We start from the raw sequence: 21,689 nt of genomic DNA, 5'->3' as shown, positions 1-21,689 counted from the left end.
AAAAAAAGGGTTTATATCAAAACAGTCTCAATATATAACATATAACATATATCAAGAAAAGATGAACTAAAAGTCTTGCCACATAAAAAAATACATGGTACAAAATTGAAATTCTTTGAAACATATGCCATAGAAATGTAGTTTAACAATTTAACAAGAATACAATATGCAGTTAACATTTCGTGAAACTACTTTTTTAACTAAAGAACATTGAAATGCATTTTGTGAAACTACCACTTTCACATTTAATAGACGCGGAATAGATGCGATAAATAATTGAATTACCTACAAGCTTGTATGTGGTTCCTCACTAGAAAAAGGTCGCTTGAAGACACATAGGTTCCTGTTCTCCACAAATTTGGTGGGATAGCTTCATGTAGGTACGTCTCTTTAAGCACTAACTTACAATGATCCAAGAAACGTTCCACTGAAATAATAATGAAATTTTCAATTAACTATGCATAGGTACATGTTTATTATTGTACCAGGGGTGTATATTCTGCACAAGATTTATTTTCACAAATAAAATATATATATAAAAAGATTATTGTACATGGTCACCTGCTAGCAAGAATAGGAATGCCCCTTTTATTCGGTTTATTTCCCTTGCCCCCACCTCCCTTCTCCCTGTTTTAAACGTTTTCTCATCATGTCAAATTTACAAAATAATATTTACTTACCAGTTTCGTCATCAATAAGTTCCGGAGCAGTCCAAAAGGCAGCGGTGATGCGGGCGTCAAAGGTGAACTGCTCGAACACGACATATAGGAAGGTTATGATGTCTTGGCATACTTTCAGTAAGGTTTGCCAGCCTTTATCCACTTTCAGTGAGTCTTCGAAATTTTGGATGAAAAAGACAATTTCTTCTCTTCGCATATAACCATCTTTTTCCAAGGGGTCATGGTTCTTTATTCTTTCTTTGTAAAATTCTGGTGAGAAAATACAGTCCACGACAACATCCTGATTCTCACTAGGCCCTTTATTCGCCTCCTCCTCATCAAGCTCATCCACATTGGTCAGTCTTCTTAGATCAGTCACCAAGGTTTCCACTATTTTTCCGGTTTTCTTCATTTCTGTTGTCAGGGTTACAGTATTTTCAGCCATATCTCTTGATACACTGTCTTGCAGGTCTTTGATTTCATTCTTCACTAATTCATGGTTTGTGGACGTTTTGTTTACCAAGTTTCTGATGGACGCATTAATGGGCTCTATTTGATTTTTCATTTGTGAGGTCAAGAAAGTACGTAGCTGCTGAAATTGGTTCTGAATTTGGTTCATAACGGCCCCGGTGAACAAATCCTTAAAATTAAACATATTAAACCACATATTTTCAAGTCTTGGTATTTTAAAAACTACGTGGTAGAAAAGAAGACTATCCACAAACAAGAGCAAGTGATCCTAAGCATCTTCCATCATTTTTGGACTTTGACAAACAAAAAAACTTGGTAAAATTTGACCAACTTTTTGGTAAAAATTGACAAGGTAAATTTTTAGGCTAAGTCCAGATTTTTGGACTTTGACCAAAAAATCAACTTGGTAAAATTTGACCAACTTGTTTGTAAAAATTTACAAGGTAAATTTTTATTGGTCAATGTTTACCAAAAATTTAGTCAAATCTTACAAGTTATTTTTTCCAGGCTAAGTCGATATATATCCTAAATAATTGTAATTTGTATCCTCTGGATGACAAAATGAAATAAAAATAATACCTCGCTTTCTTCCATCTCACCAGAAGGGCCAGATGATCCCTGGGGTCGTGATGACTGGGACTGGGGTCGTGATGATGTTGCAGGAGGAACTACAACTCTCGCGGTCCGTTGATTCGCGGAGGGGTGCCGTGCCCGTGGAGATGGAGGTGGGGTAATATTTATTGGCCTTATTGGAGATGTTGTGGTTCTAGTTGTGTTCTAAAAATAATATAGATAATTATTGTAAAGCATTACTTACCGAGGATTATAGTTTTAAACAACACCGGCATTATCCTAATTTTTTTCTTCTATTTTTTAAAACTTTACCCTACCCCCCCCCCTCTCCCGACAAAATGACTGTGTTAGGTTAGGCTAGGTTAAGTTATATGGTTAGAGGGACCCAATTTGTTCAACGGTTAACGAGATTTGTTGGTACAAACCCACAAACAGACATCATGTTAGTAAGTTTAGTTTAACAACAAAACACCAACAAACCAAAAACCGATAACAATAAAACTTAAAATCCTACCTTTGCTGTTGTACCTTTGCCACCTCCAGTAGATTTGTTGCTTCCAGGTTTGGCACTTGCAGCTTTGGCACTTCCACCTCTGGCACTTCCATTAGGTTTGCCACCTCCAGTAGGCTTGTTGTTCTAAAGCAAGAAATAATTGTTGTATTTACAATGCATAATAAGATATTAGATAGCAGTGGCTACGCCCCTAGAATTTTAATTACTAATATCAAATGTTAAACACACTGTGGAAAATTAATAAATAATTATACTTGGTCAATAATCTTTTGTGGTCTGTTAAGCATGAACCGATAAGGTTTTCCTTTCGATCCGGTAACATGCGAATTTATAAGTTTTAAGAGCGAAGGGTAGCAGCAATTTGTACAATAGTAAATTAGGCCTTAAATATAATTTTTACCTTTACAGAACTAGCACTCTTTCCAGTCCTCGTCATTTTGGGATCTAGCTTGGTCAATTGCCAGTCGAAATTACGCTGTTGTATCCAGGTCGTTGGCATGGGCAATTTGCATAGTTTTAAATCTGAAATGTGTAGACAGAAATTAAAATTTTATGTAAAATTAAATTAAATTGCAAACATGTACTCTTTCAAATTACAGACTAGACTTATAACACTTTAACTTCATACCCATCGATGGCCAAAAAGGTTGGGTTTTGCTAAATAAAGTTGACATGCCTTTTTTAAAATTAGCTATAAAAAATAATTTTAATGAAAAAAATATTTTAAAGTACATTTCACATAAATTCCAAATAAAGAGGGAAGGGCCTTCAGTTGAATTTTACAACATTTTACATACATATTATAACAAAAGGGGGGGGGGGGGGGAAGTGACACTTTTTGAAACCAAAACTAAAAGTCAAAGGAACTGAACTAAAGAAACAGTTACAGATCTGTCATTTTGCATGGCAGTTGTTTTATAAGGGTACAATATGGAACTTTTAGTTTTGGTTTCAAAAAGTGTCATTTCCCCCCCCCCCCCCTTTCTCTGCTTTCAATGTACAAAATTAAATTCCGATAGGAATTACGATGGAGACATCTTGATGCAACAGGTGTACGGAGATATGTGCTACTCTGTACTTCAGTAGGTTGGAGGCTAGTTGTGTTGGAGGATGGCTATAGTCTTCGGGATCGTCAGTCTTGCCTACTCCTAATACCAGGGGTGTATATTTTCAGTGTTTAAAACCATAAAACTTAATTCATATTTCCTAGACCCCCCCTCCCCCCTTTACCACACTCTCCTCCTGGCATGATAAGAGAATTACAAATAAATTGTGGTAGGTTAAAAAGGAATTAGATGAAATGTATAGTTCATGAAATATTTCTATACAACAATTAATCATGTGCAAAATATACACCCCTACCTATTATTCTGGAATCTTCAGGAAAGGTGTATGCCGGAAAAAATGTCCTCACTTTATGGACCAACCATACTGTTTTATCACGACGGCAGTCTGGGACAAAGTAGAGGTCTTGGCAGTCTGTATAGAATTGATTACTTTCGAACTTTCGTTTGTTGGCATTCCTTTTTCCCCTGACAGCCAGCTTTTCATTTATGTACGGTTTCACTGTGTGAAATATCAACAATCTAAATATGTCATTTATGTCATTAATGGCTGTTAAACGGAAAGGTATGTTGCTGGTGAAATCGTTATAGCTTAAGTGTTTGATCAGCAATACACGGAAAGAAAGTTATGTTACATTTTTAAAAATTACATTAAAATTTGTAAAGAGTGGGGGGGGGGGGGGGAGAAGTGACACTTCTTGAAACCAAAACTAAAAGTCAAAGGAACTCAACTAAAAAAAAATAGTATTACCTGTTTGAAACCTCTTTAAGGCCAAAATTATATCCTCGGATGTAAGTTGATATCACATGATTGGCACTTTCGAAAGCATAACAACTGAACGCCATGGATGGTCCAAATCGGCGGACATGTTCCGGCATATGGTAAAGCATGTGAGTATTGTAACTCAAGCACGATTCGCCGTACATCTCCGCCAATTTTGAGTTCAGGACCATTATCATGGTCTTGAGCTCAGCCACACGTTCAGTTGTTATATGCTCTTCGAGACTGCGCAATATGTGGAATAAAAACTTGCATATCAGACGTTGTTCATCTTTAAGATTTGCCAACTGGAAAAAAAAAACATTGTAATAATTTAAGGTAAAACTAGCTCTTTCGCCCCTAGCCTCTAGGGGCTTCGCCCTATATACTTATTGGAAGTCCACCCTCCTCAATAGAAATATATATATAATATAGCACACGTGCGCAAATTTAAAAAGAATGTTATTGCTATACAATATAATGAAACTGAAATAAGCTTTAAATTCTAAAAAGATTATAATATGGTAAAAACCTACCTCTGCATAAAATATCATATGGTAGAAGCCCAGTACTTTGAATTCAGAACTTTTCAAATTGAGGGCTAGCTTCTTCTCTGTCAGGCGCATGATGGACGTACGGGGAACGCGATCAAAATCGCCAACAAGCTTCAATTTATCGTTGATTTCATCTATAATTGGAGTTACTGCAGTTCATGGTAAAATATGGGTGATAAGGAGAAAATTTTCAAAATTTAAGTTCTTTAAACTTTTCAAACTAACACTCTTTTAAGCGGCATAACAAGGCGTACAAATAATGTGTAATAGACATAAATCTAAAAATGCAGAATTTTATCGCAGTGCCGAGAAATGCGCGAAGAAAACACCTATTTTACGCGTCATTTCTTTAGTCAAATGCAGTACATCCCTGTAATTCTCTCCATTTGAACTAAGTCTTCTTCTTCCAATTCTGGATAACTATTACGTCCTTTCTTCAGGTACGTCATCACTTTCTTTTCATAGCCCAGGTGCAACGCGTGCATCGGATCACTGGGGGTATCTTGTATTAAATCCAAGCTCGGGTCAAGGTCAGAAAAACTGGTTTTCATGTTCTGATTATTTTCCTCTAACTTGCGGAATTTCTCGTCAGACCTCGGCGTACCCATATTTTGACTGTCACTGGGGTAAAATACATTCATTGATTCAAACAATACCAAGTTCTTTTGACGGAGATAAGTCTGTGAAAAAGCCATCCCTGGAAGGTCACAGTGTGGGCATCCATTTTTTGATCCATGGCCAAGAATGCCGAATACATCGGCTCTGGCAACGGCATCGTGGATGATGGTTCTACATTGAAAGGTATGTCCAGGTAATCCTTCTTGAATTAGTTTGTTGATGAATCGGGTAACATTATCCAGAAAGTTGTAACTGTAGGGACGCCTCCTCGTCTTCTCAAATATGCTGACTGGCAATATAACACTGAAATCCTTGTTGAAGAATAACCTGAAATAATAAAGAAGAATTAATAATAATAGCATTTAATACCTTAGACTTAAAATTGTAGTCACTGATTTATAAAACGTAAAGGCTGGTAAAATTTTACCGTAAAAGTGGTAAAAACTAGGTTTACTTATGGTATTAATTAAGTCCTGGTATACAGTAAGACAGATTTTTATATATGTATGCAATAGAAAAAAGTATCAATTGTAAACTTAGTTTTCTTTCTTATTTGTTTATTGAATGGTTTCCTAAACTTTGGCTTTAAAAATCTGGGCTGTCAATTGATGTAAAACAAATATTTTGATATCCTTTGAAATATAGGCTGCCAATCCTAAAAAATATTTTTTCGAGGGTCATGCTGTATATGAAAAGAACTTTATCCCAACCCAACCCTTTCAAATCCACAATATATTAATTACTTACCTAATCCAGACAGTATAATAGGAGATATGAGATCCCTGAGCTGCTTTCACTCCGTCGCCCGAGATGTCAAAAGTTATATGATCATCAACGGCCTGTTGTCCATTCAACCGTTTAAAGTCTGTGATGGCGTCTTGGAGGATCTCATAGGTAGGGAATCTGGAAAAAGAAATATATTTTTAACTAAAACTTGCACAATTCAAAGAAATTTTGCACCATCGGGCTCCAAATAATATTACGATGAAAAGTAATGGAACAAGGATGACAACATCCATAAAAACCAAAGCACTGTAACGGTACGACAAACGGACATTAACAATTGTGAAGTATCTGAACTGAATTTAAAAATATTAAAGTCGAACCAAAATTGAATGAAAGTAAATTTGTTAAAAAAAAATACTTCAAGAAGGATAAGGTTTATGCACATACTTAAATTTTAAGGAATTAATTATAGAGTGGCTTCGCTTATAATATTGTTCTCAAGTTGTCGCAGGAAGCAATATACCAAAGAATGATCAAACTGATAATTAGAACACTTGAAAGTTTGTTGTTAAAAAAGGAGAAAAATCGACATGTTTAGAATGGACGTACGGAAATTCTGGTAATGATTATAGAAATGCTACGCTTTCTAAATCGTATATAAACATACCTGCACTCAATCAGTGAACCAGGAGCATTTGTAGGATTATATTTGTTTTCTTTGATTTCAACTTTGTATTTGGGTTTGAATAATGTATTATATGACGGAAATTTGAAAATACACGAGCGTTTCAGAATCGCCAGGATGATTCTAACTTTGTTGTGAGAGATGGGGTTGTCTAGAACACAAACGCTTCTGAAATCATTAACAATTTCTTTCTCAAGTTCTGTAAGATGTTTGAAGCGATCCCCGTCATGATCGCCATCAGGTTCGCCATCAGGTTCGTCATCAGGGTCATTGTCATCATCTGGGTCAAAATAATCTTCAGGTATATCAAACAATTCGACGTGGTCCCAGTCCTCGGCATCTTGAATGCTGTCATTGTCTGCATCATTATTATCGTTGGTATTATTGTTGTTAATATTGTCTACAACAATATTAATGTAGTTTGTTTCTTCAGGATTGTTATTTAATCGCTCCAAAACTTGGTTTGCGTAGCATTGATAACATATACTTTCGGTTTCCTTTGTGAAGTTGGTATTGCAGCCTGTACAAACTTTACCTAAAAAAATACGATGTTAAACATGGTGTTTTATAGTTATAAACCTTCCCGGGACCTATGTGAAGGTACCCTGTAAAGGAGAACCCAATCGGTTCAGCGGTTAGCAAGATCCTTTTGAACAGACACACAGACATCCTGTTACTTTAGTATAAGGATAATGCCGTAAAGAAAAACTAGTCAAATTAGAAAGTTAAAAAATTAAAAATTCCAGAAAAAGTAGATAAATGTAGAGAGTGGGTGAAGGTGGGTTAGGTTAAGGGATCCCATGTAGAATATACACCCCTGGAACAAGGATATCTTGAGACAAACTTAACTAACGTTTGATCAAACCAATTGTTTGAAATTTAGATTGAAAGGAAAATAAAAAACAAAAATTGGGAGACAATGTTTGTGGGAATTTGGACAAACAAACAACAAACAGACAGACCGACATCGTTCTACTTTATATTACAGATATTGTAGGTTACCTTTTGACGATGCAGTTTCGTTCTCATATTCCACATCCATCAAATCCTCCTGCTGTTCTTCTTCTAGTAATGGCTGACTGTCTTCACTTTGTTGATGTTTCTTGCGCCAGTATTTACTTCTGGCTCTCGTTGCATTACAGAAGAGTTTTCTTATGGACCTCAGTTTATGCTGCAACTGGAAAAAGATTACATAATTAGTGAATTACTTATTTAAAATAATATAGGGGACTTGTTATGGATCGTTATTTGGGCAAGCTACACGTGTCAATTGATTACAGTACATATGACTATACTGGTGTAAGAGCAAGCATGTTTATAGTGCGCTGACTGCAAGTGAAAAATAGAAATTAAAGTCGAGCATAGATTATACTTTAAGTACAGTAATGAAAAGTAAGGTCTCATCTTAAATATGTAGAAATAATTAGTTGTAAAAAGTCACCTGTACATTTTTCCTCTTATCTCCACTTCTTATACGCTTCAGTAGAGCTTTAGAGAGTGTACCAATCAAATTGTCTCCCATTTCAATAACGTCTAACAGGGGTGTATAGGTAACTCCTGAAATAAGAAGTATATGTTATAATCAGGGATGTATATTCTGCATGGGATCCCCTGCTCAGGGGGGGGGGGGGGAATAAAAAATAAGTGGTTGGAGGAAAAAAAAATGTAAAAATTAAGAAAACTGAAAACATTTTTTCCATTTTGCCCCCCTCCTTGGTTAAAAAAACTAAAAAAATGTGTGGTAGGAGGGATAAAATAAATGAAATATAGAGTTCTTTAAATATTTTTCTATTTCCCCCCCTACTTTTTCAGAAAAATCTAGGGGGGAAAAAAAATAAAAAATTTTGTAGCAGGGGAAAAAAAATAAATCTTGTGCAGAATATACACCCCTGGTTATAATAATAAGGTTATTACTTGTTTACATATAACGAAAGAAGGAGAAAGCAAAAAAGGGGGGGGGGGGAGTGACACTTTTTGAAACCAAAATTAAATGTCAAAGGAACTCACAAAATAAAGAGTTAGAGTTACAAACATAAGAAAATACCCTTATTTATTCTTTGATTGTCTATAAAATTAATTAAACTTACCTATCAAAATTGTGATCCAATTATACATACGTCATCCAGCGTTGGTCTGACATTTTTTTACTTTGAAAAAAATAACTATATACAATATATACATAAAATTTTGTTTGTTCCAGTCCTGACCTGGATAATACCTATATAAATTTCCTGCCTTCCCTGAAAAGCCGACGAACGCATATATAATCGAGCCCCACTGGTCGTGACTTTTGCAGAATTCTGCAGTTGCATGGAGTTTTATTATAACAACAATGTTGAACCCAGAAAATTTGTTAATTTGCTATAAAATAAATAATAATAAATAATATAAAACAACATAACAAAAATATCAAAAAACAAAAACAAAAAATAAAACATATCAATTAAGATCTCCTAGAGAGCTATAGCCAGAAGCTTAAAAAACTGTACACGTGCATACGTAATCGTCGGCTTTAGGGGTAAATAATGTTTATTAATGTTTATATGCAGGAAATTATATATCTGCACGACCAGTGGGGCTCGATCACTGTCACCATGGGTACTTAATTCTAAAATATATGGGCGCTGCAATCAAAGAGAGGTTAACGTAAATGTTCTGAAAGAACAAATTGATGTTATCCTCTTAGGAAATACCCCCCCCCCCCCCTAGAAAAACGGCGCCTGGCCTCTACCTAGCCGTATAACTTAACCTAGCCTAACCTAACCCAGCAATTTAGTTTGGGGGGGGGGGATGGGGAGTTAAATAATACAAACAAAATTTTCTAAGAGGATAACGCCACAAATTACAATTAAAATTCGCTTTCAGCATGGATATCCGGAGGCTGGATGAAATCGCCGGCGGCGAGCTCGGCTTCTCCTAGCTTCTCCTTTCTCTTCCCTGAAAGGAAAGAACATTGAATTAAAAATGAGAAAACTAAAGCGTTTTTTAATGAAGAAACTCAAAGAATTCTGAAACATTTTTTGGTTAAAAACAATTTTTTCCCCTGCTACAAAAGACAACTAGCCATGAACAAGAGCAGGTGATTTGAAGCAACTTCCATCATTGATCCACTTATTTCTTTTTTCCCCCTCCCCTCCCCCCCCCCCCCGGAGCAGAATATACACCCCTGCAATAATTTCGTAGTTTTTACCTTGTTACTCTGGGTTTTATTTAGAAAAAAGGGCTGACGTTGGTGAGGAAAGGTGCACAGTCGGCTTCATGGTCAATGACATATCTCTCGGTATCATCCAGGCGGGGTCTCTCGTTCTCGTAGAGATTCTCGGGCATAGGTTCATTCTTCTTTAATTGTGTCTCTACCCAACCGTGATGGTATAACAGTTTTACTATTTCAGCAGCGTCATCAATGCCACATGATTCTTCTTGAACTCGAATATTTAACTTGGAGAAGAGTCTCAACATCCTAACCATGAGGGCGTCCCATCTGTCATGCAGCTCGTGGTATTGGTATGGATCCATCCTAATTTGAGGAATGATTATTTTGTTTGTCTTGTTTATTTTTGGGAGGGGTGTGATTAATGTTTTTTAACTTTCCGGTATTTTATTTGTCCTTAAACAAGGGGGGGGGGGGGGAGGCCTGGAGCTCCGGAACCTGGAGGCCTATCCAAAAAACATTAAAACTTGGGAAAATTCATCATATAAGAATGATTTTATCCCTAATAACCTATACTCTCAGTCCAAAGATAAAGCCTATACTCCCTGTTTACGCAAATGTGTCAAAACTTCCCCCCCCCCCCCCTATTTATTTAAAACAAATTTTGTAGCAGGAGAAAAAAAATAAATCTTATACAGCTAATATACACCCATACCTGTTATTATGATGTACGCGTACCCAGGTGATTGACTTGAATAGCCTGTTATTCAGAACTATCTGAAAAGGTAGAATATTTAAGAAATAAAAAATTACAAAATAAAAATAGCTCGTATTCATTCGAATCCGGTGGATAGGAACAGGTGTTCTCATTCATACGCCAAAAAACTAGGTAACTAGCATATCGTATTATATGCATGGTTTTCTACGAATATAAAAATCTAAAAGCATAAGATTAAAAACAGTTATTTTTAGCCAGTGCCTCCGGCACCTCTGGGCCAAAAAAGTAGTTTCATTCTTATAATTGTACTCCTATATTTGCGACAATCCGTTTATACTACGGTGCAAGACATATATTTATTAATTTTACATTTAAAAAAGTCCTGTATATTACGTAAGCTAAAAAGAGTCCCAAAAATGGGAGAAAAAACGAATACGAAGAATATTTTAGAAAGAATTTTCAATAATTAATGATAAAATTTGAATTATAAAACAGAATGATACATATTAACTTCAAAATTCACTGTAATTTCACTAAAAATGATTACTAAAATACAAAAATGCACCGTAGTCATATAGTCCAGTTGAATTATTGCGCCGATGGAAAGTTACGGTTGCCAACATACAGATTGAATAGGTGGCAAAACACTTTGCAAGACAGTTATATTTTTAATCGTAAAATTGCAACGAATAATAACATTTCATGAATTATATAAGTTATGCAGTTTTAATTAATTAACCGGTAAAATATTAAAATGATATTATATACATAAGGTGTTTTTTAAAGTTTGGCAACTTTGTCCAGCACGTTGATTTTATCATCTGAAAACAGGGTTACGAAAGTTAAATTAATGTAAATTTTTTTTAATGTGAATGTAATATATTTTTGCAATGACTTAAATGAAATATCATCGATAAAATATAAAAAAATATATTGCAATGGATATAAAAGAAATATTTTTCAATATAAAGTTGTATACCTGTACAGAGCATGTGCATGAATGCCGCTATACCGATTGAAAACTATTGTAAACAATGAGTGTTATAGTTCAAGTCTCTTAGAGAAAATACGTGTTATATCCAAGTATGATTGACAGGAGATGGTCCATGTCACAAGATTTATATGAATGTCAGTTAAGAACGCCTAGAGAGCTATATATTCAGAAGTTTAAAAAAGTACTTGTCTACCAGTCTTGGCTGTTAGTGTTGATATATGGACCCTGCAATCAAAGAGATGATAGTCAGAAGTTTAAAAAAGTACGTGTCCACCTTCAGTCTTGGCTGTTAGTATATGGACCCTGCAATCAAAGAGTGGTTTGCGTAAAAGTAAGTGTTTAAATAATTTTAATATAAAAACATTAATAATATAGGACCTTGAGCGTACGGTTTTAGGCTGCCTTCGATTAACGGTTTAAGTTTTACTAGCGGCTATGCCCCTTAGAAGCCTCTAGGGGCACTTAAAGTAGGAAGAGAAAAGTCGAGGCCTCATCCTATTTTTAATTTGAGTTTCAGCTATAGATTAAAATAAATAAAAAGCTTCGTTGTAAAAGAGAACAATATTAATATATTTATATAATAGGATAATTGTTTTAAGCCTTTTTTAAGCCTTTTTGATTTGATCTAAGAAACACTTTTTATCCTATTCTTAATATTAAATAATCCGGGTTTAATATATATGAATGTAAAAGAAATATTAATAAATTATATTTAAATTGAATATTGTTTTTCAGGTTCAGCAACACTGATTCATCAGAAATAACTATTTGGGCGCTGCAATTAAAGATTGGCGAGATAGAAGTAAGTGTTTAAATAATGTAATAAAAAATCAATATAATTTAGGACCTTACGCATGGTTTTAAGCTGCTTCGATAAACTGTTTGTTTTATAATTTTTTAAACCTTTTTGATATATGATATAAGAACGACTTTTTATCCTATTCTTAATATTTAAAGTATTCTACTATTAATATATATAAATAATAATAGAAATATTAACAAATTATATTTCAATTAATATTGTTTTTCAGACTTAACCAGGAATCAGATTCGTGAGAAAATATATGGGCGCTGCAATTAGTGAATGGTTTACATAGAAGTAAGTGTTAAAATAATTTTAATAAGAACATGGATATTTTAGGCCATGTTATTAAGACTATCCTTTAACGAAGCCTTTTTAATTCAACCTTGCTACGAAGCCTTGTGTGATGGTAGAGTGTTTGAGTTCTTAGGGAACCACACTAATTACATAATATTATCTTGAGTTAGACAGGTTTTATAAGCTGTAAACAGACTAATACAATTAGATATGTCATTATCTTTAAATTATTTATTATAATCTATATAATAGCACCTTTGAAATAAGCTCATATTATATCCAACCTATATTCGCCCTTTAAGGTTTATGATTGTTTTAAGCGTAACGAATTTTTATACCCTTAATAGAAAGATATTATAAGATGTGTTTTATGTAAAATGATATTAAAAATATATATAAATTATATTTCAATTAATATTCTTTTTCAGGTTTAGCTTCGCACACAGCTGGGTTTATTCTCTGATTATAAGCTGACCGCAATTCGACCGTGGAACATTTCTTGCACCAACATGAAGCTGTTGCCATCAGAAATTCATCCGTTAAAAGTAAGTGTTTAATTATTTGTAATAAAAGATAGTTGGAATAATCCTACACGCAACTACGGCAACACCTCGGCCCCAAAAGGTAGTTTCCATGTATACAAGCATAACAAATATGAAGTTAATATACACAGACACACATCGAACTACCTTTATGAAACTGTATACTAAATTATATTAACAATTAAGCTATTATTAAATTTATTAGATAGATATTAAACTGGTTAGACAAAAGTTAATACATAAAAATAATGTACTAGATAGGTAGCTATTTAAAATTAGATTTTACTACTTTATATTATTGAAACAGTACATTCAGGATATTATTAAAATCTAAACAGCATTACATTCATCCTCGTGCATGTTTACTTCGTGAAGAACAGCTGCCAGTTCGGCAGCCTGGGCAGCGGCGGGCAGCAGAGGGGAAGGACGGCAGCGATTAAGATGTGTAGTAATCCATCCATGTTGATATAACCTCTTACAAACCTCCCTCTGGATCTCGACATTGTCAGTTCTGGCTCTAATCTCTAGACTCTCTCTTAAAACTAACATACGACTATTTAATTCATACCATAACTCCAAATTCCCGTTATAAGACATTCTTAGTTTCTCTCAGTCTGGTTATGTATTGATAACTGAATTAAACTTTCTCTAATAAGCAGGCACGTACACAAGCTGTATCTACTTTCTCCATGAAATTTTCCCAAAACCGTTAACTTTCCTTTTTGTAAGGCCTTTTTGATTTGTTAATCCTTTAATTGCTTAATTTAAAAATGAATATTCTTTTTCAGGATTTTGGAGTTGAACCAGTTTTGAAGTGCGGAGCTTTGCAGTTCCATGGAGAACAACTAGAGTTCCATCTCAAGATGTAACAGTCACAGATTATACAAAAAATTTCATTATTTATTATGACGACAATGTTGAACCGAGAAAATATGTTAGTCAGTTAAAATTAACAAATAATTTACAGAACGATACTAATAAGTTTTATTATGACGATCAATGTTGAACAGAGAATATTCTGTTAGTCAGTTAAAATTAACTTAAATAAAGCGTATTGATTACAATCAGTGTTTATTATGACGACAATGTTGACACCTAACATTCCACAAGCTAAAATTCTAAAAAATATTGACTTTAACATATAAAGCGTATTGATTACAATCCGCCCAATCGGTGTTTATTAATTAAGTTCTACTCGAGAGCTCCAAACATTCCACAAGCTAAAATTCTAAAAAATGTTATTTACAGAAACGATACTAGTAAGTTTTGTAGTTTCAGTATTGACCTGGATAATATCTATATGACCTGTTATGTTATAATATGAAATAAATTCTAAATAAAATCATTATCATCATTATATTTTATTTGCGATTTTTATCATTAAGTAGAAGGATGTTTGTTTGGAAAAATCTGGACTTAGCCTAAAAATTTACCTAAAAATATTGACAAGAATTTAATTAACAAGTAAGAATGGAAAAACCTACCTTAAATACTGGAGATCTTGAGGCAAGTATAAACTTGTGCACTTTTAATTTGGAGGTACTAGTTTCTATCAAACAATCAGTAAACTCTGGATCCTCAAAACAATTCTCCAGGTCACCAGAGAGACAGGATACTGCACTTTCAGGTCCAGGTTTTATAACTTCCAGCCAAATAGTCAGAGTACCTCCAGGTAGGAGACTTGCCTGATTGTTCTTCAGTACATTAATCTCCATAAAAGCAGCATTACAATTTCCCTCTCCAGGTGGCACTGTTATCAATCGACATTTAGGCATCAGTACTAGACTGTTGTTATCTTGGATGCCAATCTTTTGTAGTTTCAGTATTGACCTGGATAATATCTATATGACCTGTTATGTTATAATATGAAATAAATTCTAAATAAAATCATTATCATCATATTTTATTAATTTCATATTCCATATAACGAAAGCAAATAGTGCTGAGTAAACAGATGTTTGTTTGGAAAGTATTAGGTCTGAATATTTCCTCATTATATTTTATTTGCGATTTTTATCATTAAGTAGAAGGATGTTTGTTTGGAAAAATCTGGACTTAGCCTAAAAATTTACCTTGTCAATTTTTACCAAAAAGTTGGTCAAATTTTACCAAGTTTTTTTTTTTGGCAGAGTCCAAAAATCTGGACTTAGCCTAAAAATTTACCTTGTCAATTTTTACCAAAAAGTTGGTCAAATTTTACCAAGTTTTTTTTTTTGGCAAAGTCCAAAAATTTGGACTTAGCCTAAAAATTTACCTTGTCAATTTTTACCAAAAAGTTGGTCAAATTTTACCAAGTTTTTTTTTTGGCAAAGTCCAAAAATTTGGACTTAGCCTAAAAATTTACCTTGTCAATTTTTACCAAAAAGTTGGTCAAATTTTACCAAGTTTTTTTTTTTGGCAAAGTCCAAAAATCTGGACTTAGCCTAAAAAAATACCTTGTCAAATTTTACCAACTTTTTGGTAAAAATTGACCAAATTGTGTTTTTTTGTCTAAGTCCGAAAATTCGGACTTAACCTGAAAAATAGAGTTGTAAAATTGACCACATTTTTGGTAAAACTTCCAAAAGTGGTAAAATTGAAAAAAAAAAAAAAAATTTAAATTTAGGCTTCATTGTATAAAAGTCATTATTTTAAAGTACTACAACTGATTATGAAGAGCTGTTTTTTATTTAAAACACAAAAAACGGGTTTTTTTGTTTCGTCAAATTTTACAAAAAAAATGGTAAAATTTGACTAATTTTTTGGCTAAAATTTTTTCTGGTAAAATTTACCACGAAACTGGTATATTTTACCAGGTTGACCAGCTTTACCACTTTTCTGGTAAAACGACTCTTTTTTTATGGTATTTCGTAGAACCTGGGCTTAAACATGCCTTAAATTGATAAATACCATCCAAATATTAGTATTTTAAGTATACTATTTGTAGAATAAGCTTAATTTTATATAGTATTATACCTGTTCAAAATCCACATAGAGGACTTCAGAACCTTAATATAGAATATTTCCTTTAAAGAATAAATAACATCCAAAAAATAGTATTTTTGTTTCATAAGTTTGTTTCTAACTTGAAAATTAAAATGTTTTAGTTATGCAACAATGCATTGATGATATTGATATTAAGGGTGTCATTTTTTTCGCGTATTTTCCGTAAAGTTGTGTGTAACCGTTAGTCAAATGCTCTTATTAAGTCAAACTGTTCTTAATTATGACCAAACGTATATACATGAAATGGTCATAATTAAGAACTGTTTGACTTAATAAGAGCATTTGCCTTTACGGTTTTACATATCTGTACGGAGAATACGCGGAAAGAATGACCCCCTTTTACCATAACCTGTTCAGGCCCCGCTCCCCACACCTCATCCTGTGGTCACGTGATGCACTCTGACTGCTGGAAAAAATATTTTGATGACACAGTGGAAACAGAGAAGAGAAGATACAGGTACACATTTAAATTATTGGTTGAATAATGTTGACACTGCTAGTTTTGTACCAGCCAATCAAAATTGAATTAATGTACCGAAAGTTTTTAAGCCAACGAATAAGATAACATACGTAACATCCCCAATGATGATAAACAAAATTACCCTTTCTGTAAATTGAAATTTTTTGTTGAAAAGCAAGGACAATGTCAGTTTTTATCCAACCAATCAAAAGTCAATACTAGTACCTTTAGTTTTAAGCTATCGAATAAGATAACTTGATAATAAACCTTTGAGTACTAGGGTAATTTACAGCCCAATGTTCCATCCCTCCCCAAATGTTAGTGATTTGCTAGAAATTATTGTTCATTAGTTACAAAAAAATTCTTTAGAAAGATTCTCTACTTTCCTGACTTGTAAATTTATACTATCTTGACTTTAAAAACTTTTTTTTCAGATCACGGCATCCAACCTCATTTGACGTGGACAAATGTGAATTTTTGTGCCCATTGTGCAGAACTTTATCAAACAGTGTTATTCCTTTAATACCGCAGGTATTGTATTTCTATCTCATATTCTTGTAATTGTTATTTTTAATTCAAGAAACTTTAAATCATATGGTGTCAAAAAATGCTTAATTTTATCATCAAATGTCTTTAATTAAACTCACAATGCTTTTGCTAATGACCTCCGTTGTTGATGAATTTCCAAGGGTTAGTTAATGTTTCTGAAACATTTGACAGATTTGAACGTAATTCATTTTTCGTTTCAAAGAGAGGGGTAGGTTTCTGGTAGAGTGTGTTTTAAGGCAAAAAAATAGAAGTAGAACGATAATATTCACTAAATATGTGCAGCGTGGCCATATTCTTCAGTATACTGAAATTCTTCAGTATTCTTCAGTATTTGGAAATTGGGGCTTCAGTATTTTCAGTAAATACTGAATATTCAGTATTTGAAAATTTTCTTCAGTATTTTTCAGTTTTTGGAAATTTTCATGATTCAGTATTTTCATTAGGTATTTCTTAAATTCCAAAAAAATTTGCATAAATAAGATGTTTATTTAAGTAGTTGATGTCAGATTTTTTTCGGCGCTTCGCGCCTCACTTTACTTTCCTTTGAATTATCCTATAACTTTGTACATTAATTTTGCTTTTTTTATGGTAATAATAGAATACTAATTTAATTAGACAACAACCATAATTAGCATAATAATAAGGGGGGGGGGGGAGTTTTGACACATTTGCGTAAACAGGAAGCATAGGCTTTATCTTTGGACTTAGAGGATAGGTTATTAGAGATAAAATCATCCTTATATAATGAATTTTCCCAAGTTTTAAGATTTTTTGGATAGGCCTCCAGGTTCCGGAGCTCCAGGCCTCCAGGTGGTTTCTGGACAGGTAAAAAAAATAAAAATTTCTTATTTGAAGAGTTAGAGGTGAGGGATCTACTGCAGTTCACGGTAAAATATTGCTGGAAACGAATATTGCTAAAAATTTATGAATTTTAAAGGCTGCTAGCTGCCAAACGGCTGAACGTGCAGATCATACCCGCACATCATTTTAAGCGGCATAAGAAGGCCTACAAATAATCTGGAATAGCCAAGATCCAATGATGCACAGGGAAAGCTTCACTGAAGAAAAACCGTGTAAAATAGGTCTTTTTCGCGCATTTCTCTGCACTGCAAGATAATTATGCATTATTGATTTATGGCTATTCCATATTATTTGTAGGCCTTCTTATGCCGCTTAAAATAGTGTGCGGGCATGATCTGTACGTTCAGCCGTTTGGCAGCTAGCAGCCTTTAAAATTCATAAATTTTTAGCAATGTTCGTTACCAGCAATATTTTACCGTGAACTGCAGTAGATCCGAGGTGAGTTCATAAAACAAAATAAGCTTCTTTTAATATATTATTTACATATTTAAAGAAAAAATTACAATCGGCCTCCAGGTTCAGGTGCTGCAGGCCTCCAGGTGGCCTCTGGACAGGTAAAAAATAAAAATTTCTTATTTGAAGAGTTAGAGGTGAGTTTATAAATAAAATAAGCTTTTTTTAATGGATTATTTACATATTTAAAGAAAAAATTACTATCGGCCTCCAGGTTCAGGTGCTGCAGGCCTCCAGGTGGCCTCTGGACAGTTAAAAATTAAAATTTCTTATTTGAAGAGTTAGAGGTGAGTTTATAAAACAAAATAAGCTTCTTTTAATATATTATTTACATATTTAAAGAAAAAATTACAATCGGCCTCCAGGTTCAGGTGCTGCAGGCCTCCAGGTGGCCTCTGGACAGGTAAAAAATTTAAATTTCTTATTGAAGAGTTAGAGGTGAGTTTATAAAACAAAATAAGCTTCTTTTAATATATTATTTACATATTTAAAGAAAAAATTACAATCGGCCTCCAGGTTCAGGTGCTGCAGGCCTCCAGGTGGCCTTTAGACAGGTAAAAAGTATAAATTTCTTATTTGAAGAGCTAGAGGTAAGTTTGTAAAACTATATAAGCGTATTTTTAGATGTTATTTACACATTTGAAGAAGTAATTACCATCGGCTTCCAGGTTCAGGTGCTGCAGGTCTCCAGGTGGCCTCTGTACAGGTAAAAAATATAAATTTCTTATTTGAAGAGCTAGAGGTAAGTTTATAAATCAATATAAGCGTATTTTTAGATGTTATTTGCATAATTGAAGAAAAAATTACCATCATCATCCAGGTTCAGGTACTGAAGGCCTCCAGGTGGTCTCGGGACAGGTAAAAAATTAAAATTTTTACCTGTCCAGAGGCCACCTGGAGGCCGATTGTAATTTTTTCTTTAAATATGTAAATAATATAGTGAAAGAAGCTTATTTTATTTTATAAACTTACCTCTGACTCTTCAAATAAGAAATTTTAATTTTTACCTGTCTAGAGGCCACCTGGAGGCCTGCAGCACCTTAACCTGGAGGCCGATTGTAATTTTTTCTTTTAATATGCAAATAACATCTAAAAAAAACGCTTATATTGTTTTATAAACTCAACTCTAGATCTTCAAACAAGAAATTTAGAATTTTTACCTGTCCAGAGTCCACCTGGAGGCCTGCAGCACCTGAACCTGGAGGCCGATTGTAATTTTTTCTTTAAATATGTAAATAATATATTAAAAGAAGCTTATTTTGTTTTTAAAACTCACCTCTAACTCTTTAAATAAGAAATTTTAATTTTTACCTGTCCAGAGGCCACCTTGAGGCCTGCAGCACCTGAACCTGGAAGCCGATTGTAATTTTTTCTTTAAATATGTAAATAATATATTAAAAGAAGCTTATTTTGTTTTATAAACTCACCTCTAACTCTTCAAATAAGAAATTTTAATTTTTACCTGTCCAGAGGCCACCTGGAGGCCTGCAGCACCTGAACCTGGAGGCCGATTGTAATTTTTTCTTTAAATATGTAAATGATATATTAAAAGAAGCTTATTTTGTTTAATAAACTCACCTCTAACTCTTCAAATAAGAAATTTTAATTTTTTACCTGTCCAGAGGCCACCTGGAGGCCTGCAGCACCTGAACCTGGAGGCCGATTGTAATTTTTTCTTTAAATATGTAAATAATATATGAAAAGAAGCTTATTTTGTTTTATAAACTCACCTCTAACTCTTCAAATAAGAAATTTTTATTTTTTTTACCTGTCCAGAAACCACCTGGAGGCCTGGAGCTCCAGAACCTGGAGGCCTATCCAAAAAATCTTAAAACTTGGGAAAATTCATTATATAAGGTTGATTTTATGATTTATCTCTAATAACCTATCCTCTAAGTCCAAAGATAAAGCCTATGCTTAATTGGTGCAAGAAAATCTAAGAGGCAAAATTAAAAGGTCTTTAAAATATCCCCCAAATTATAAAGGTATGATATATGAAATTTTGAAATGAGGAATCATATAAAAAAAATACTTATTCAGTATTTGTATTTTTTTGTTCAGTATTTCAGTATTTTTTCTTATTTTAGGATTCAGTATTTTCAGTATTTCCTTTTTTTTCTTCAGTATTTTCAGTATTTTTTCTTATTTTAGGTTTCAGTATTTTCAGTATTTCCTTTTTTTTCTTCAGTATCAGTATTTTTTTGGTTGTGGCCACACTGTATGTGTATTTCTTATTGAAAAGAACTATAGACAAAAAAAATTTAAAAGTTAACATAAATTTTTATCGTTCTACTACTGTTTTTTACTTATAACACATAACCAACATTACGGATTTTACCAGAAACCTACCCCTCTCTTTATTTAGAATATTTCTATTCAATCAACTACTTAGGTACATATAACAGATACTAGTGTTTTGTTCCAAAAAAAGCTAAAATTTTTGTTAGGTGTTTAGTTCACTTGCTCTTATTTGAAAATTTATATTATCTTTTCTTTAGTATGACGGGCTTCAAGTGCCACAACCAGAAGCTGCTACTGCTGGGGATGATAAGAAAGTTGTTGAGGTTGAAGAAGTTGAAATGAAACCTGTTCCTGACCATGCTGTTCCAACTACCAGTCATGATGAATCAACAGGTAACAAAGATTTCCTTATTGAATTAACCTTTTACAGAACGAAACACCGAGTCAGAACTGAAGTAGTTAAAAGATGTTCCTACAAGGGAACGATATTAATAGTTATAGTAGAGGGAATGCCTTGGTACAAAATAGGCAAAATTCATTACCTTGTACATTAAAAGATTTCCAGTCAAAGGACGTGCTATCAAACGGTTGGTTGTCTTTAGGACGTTTGGCCGAGCAATCATGTACTTCACTAGCCAGACTTGGTACTCTAGATGTAAAATATGTTGATAAATAAGGAAGATACTGTTCATTTTAAGCGAAAAAAGATCATAAGGTTAATTTCGTTTGCTGAAAAATGACCCTTGGTGAAGTGAATTTGCACCAAAGATTAAGATTTTACTTTATTAAGTGACTTTTATTAGAGGTTTAATGTAAACACCACAATTTATTAGTGACTGATTTAATACAAGGATGACAACCTCCATGAAATAAAAGCTGAATAAACCATACAGGCAATTATATCATATAGAAATTTTCAATAAAATGGCAATGATTATGGAGTTTCTACACTTTTTTCTTCAAATTAGCCGTTACAGGAAGCATCATTTTAAGTTTGTTCACGTAAATGTTA

General features: G+C 33.5%; 3 protein-coding genes and 1 long non-coding RNA gene across 7 annotated transcripts in view; 2 read left to right on the top strand and 2 right to left on the bottom strand.

Moving 5' to 3' along the window:
• Ubr1 (Ubr1 ubiquitin ligase) overlaps positions 1 to 21,689 on the top strand; it is a 74,598-nt gene that overhangs the window by 42,229 nt on the left and 10,680 nt on the right. For all 3 annotated transcript variants that reach the window (XR_013883968.1, XM_080176824.1, XM_080176825.1), the window contains exons 37-39: positions 16,471 to 16,570; positions 17,008 to 17,104; positions 20,935 to 21,070. Coding sequence is in view for 2 of the 3 variants with exons in the window: in XM_080176824.1 (XP_080032950.1) it covers positions 16,471 to 16,570; positions 17,008 to 17,104; positions 20,935 to 21,070 (333 nt within the window). In the remaining variant the exon portion in view is untranslated. The remainder of the gene's footprint in view (positions 1 to 16,470; positions 16,571 to 17,007; positions 17,105 to 20,934; positions 21,071 to 21,689) is intronic.
• Positions 3,044 to 7,592, bottom strand: LOC145332373 (uncharacterized). Its single transcript, XM_080177373.1, has 5 exons — positions 7,583 to 7,592; positions 6,607 to 7,024; positions 5,961 to 6,116; positions 4,033 to 5,540; positions 3,044 to 3,803 (listed from the first exon to the last, which is right to left on the bottom strand). Exons 1-4 carry the CDS (start codon positions 7,590 to 7,592, stop codon positions 4,949 to 4,951), a joined length of 1,176 nt encoding a protein of 391 aa, XP_080033499.1. The 3' UTR covers positions 3,044 to 3,803; positions 4,033 to 4,948.
• LOC145331953 (uncharacterized) lies at positions 9,414 to 10,325 on the bottom strand. Its single transcript, XM_080176827.1, has 2 exons — positions 9,815 to 10,325; positions 9,414 to 9,561 (listed from the first exon to the last, which is right to left on the bottom strand). Exon 1 carries the CDS (start codon positions 10,138 to 10,140, stop codon positions 9,835 to 9,837), a length of 306 nt encoding a protein of 101 aa, XP_080032953.1. The 5' UTR covers positions 10,141 to 10,325; the 3' UTR covers positions 9,414 to 9,561; positions 9,815 to 9,834.
• LOC145331954 (uncharacterized) lies at positions 10,780 to 13,309 on the top strand. 2 transcript variants are annotated; one of them, XR_013883971.1, is made up of 4 exons: positions 10,780 to 11,818; positions 12,223 to 12,289; positions 12,519 to 12,586; positions 13,015 to 13,309. It is a non-coding gene; the product is annotated as an uncharacterized LOC145331954 (long non-coding RNA). The 2 variants fall into 2 exon arrangements; XR_013883970.1 differs by having other exon boundaries at positions 10,780 to 12,289.

The sequence above is a fragment of the Acartia tonsa genome, chromosome 11 (assembly GCF_053477335.1).
Source record: "Acartia tonsa isolate MP-2025a chromosome 11, ASM5347733v1, whole genome shotgun sequence".
NCBI classification, from domain to species: Eukaryota; Metazoa; Arthropoda; class Copepoda; order Calanoida; family Acartiidae; genus Acartia; species Acartia tonsa.
This window is presented reverse-complemented; position numbering and strand designations above follow the sequence as displayed.

Bases quoted from the DNA above. Each gene is read 5' to 3' on its own strand.
- LOC145332373 (XM_080177373.1), bottom strand. The intron at 6,117-6,606 runs GTATGTTTATAT...TTCTTTTTCCAG, and splicing joins GGTTCACTGATTGAGTGCAG to ATTCCCTACCTATGAGATCC. The intron at 5,541-5,960 runs GTAAGTAATTAA...TTATTATTTCAG, and splicing joins TATTATACTGTCTGGATTAG to GTTATTCTTCAACAAGGATT.
- LOC145331953 (XM_080176827.1), bottom strand. From the start codon at position 10,140: ATGGATCCATACCAATACCACGAGCTGCATGACAGATGGGACGCCCTC.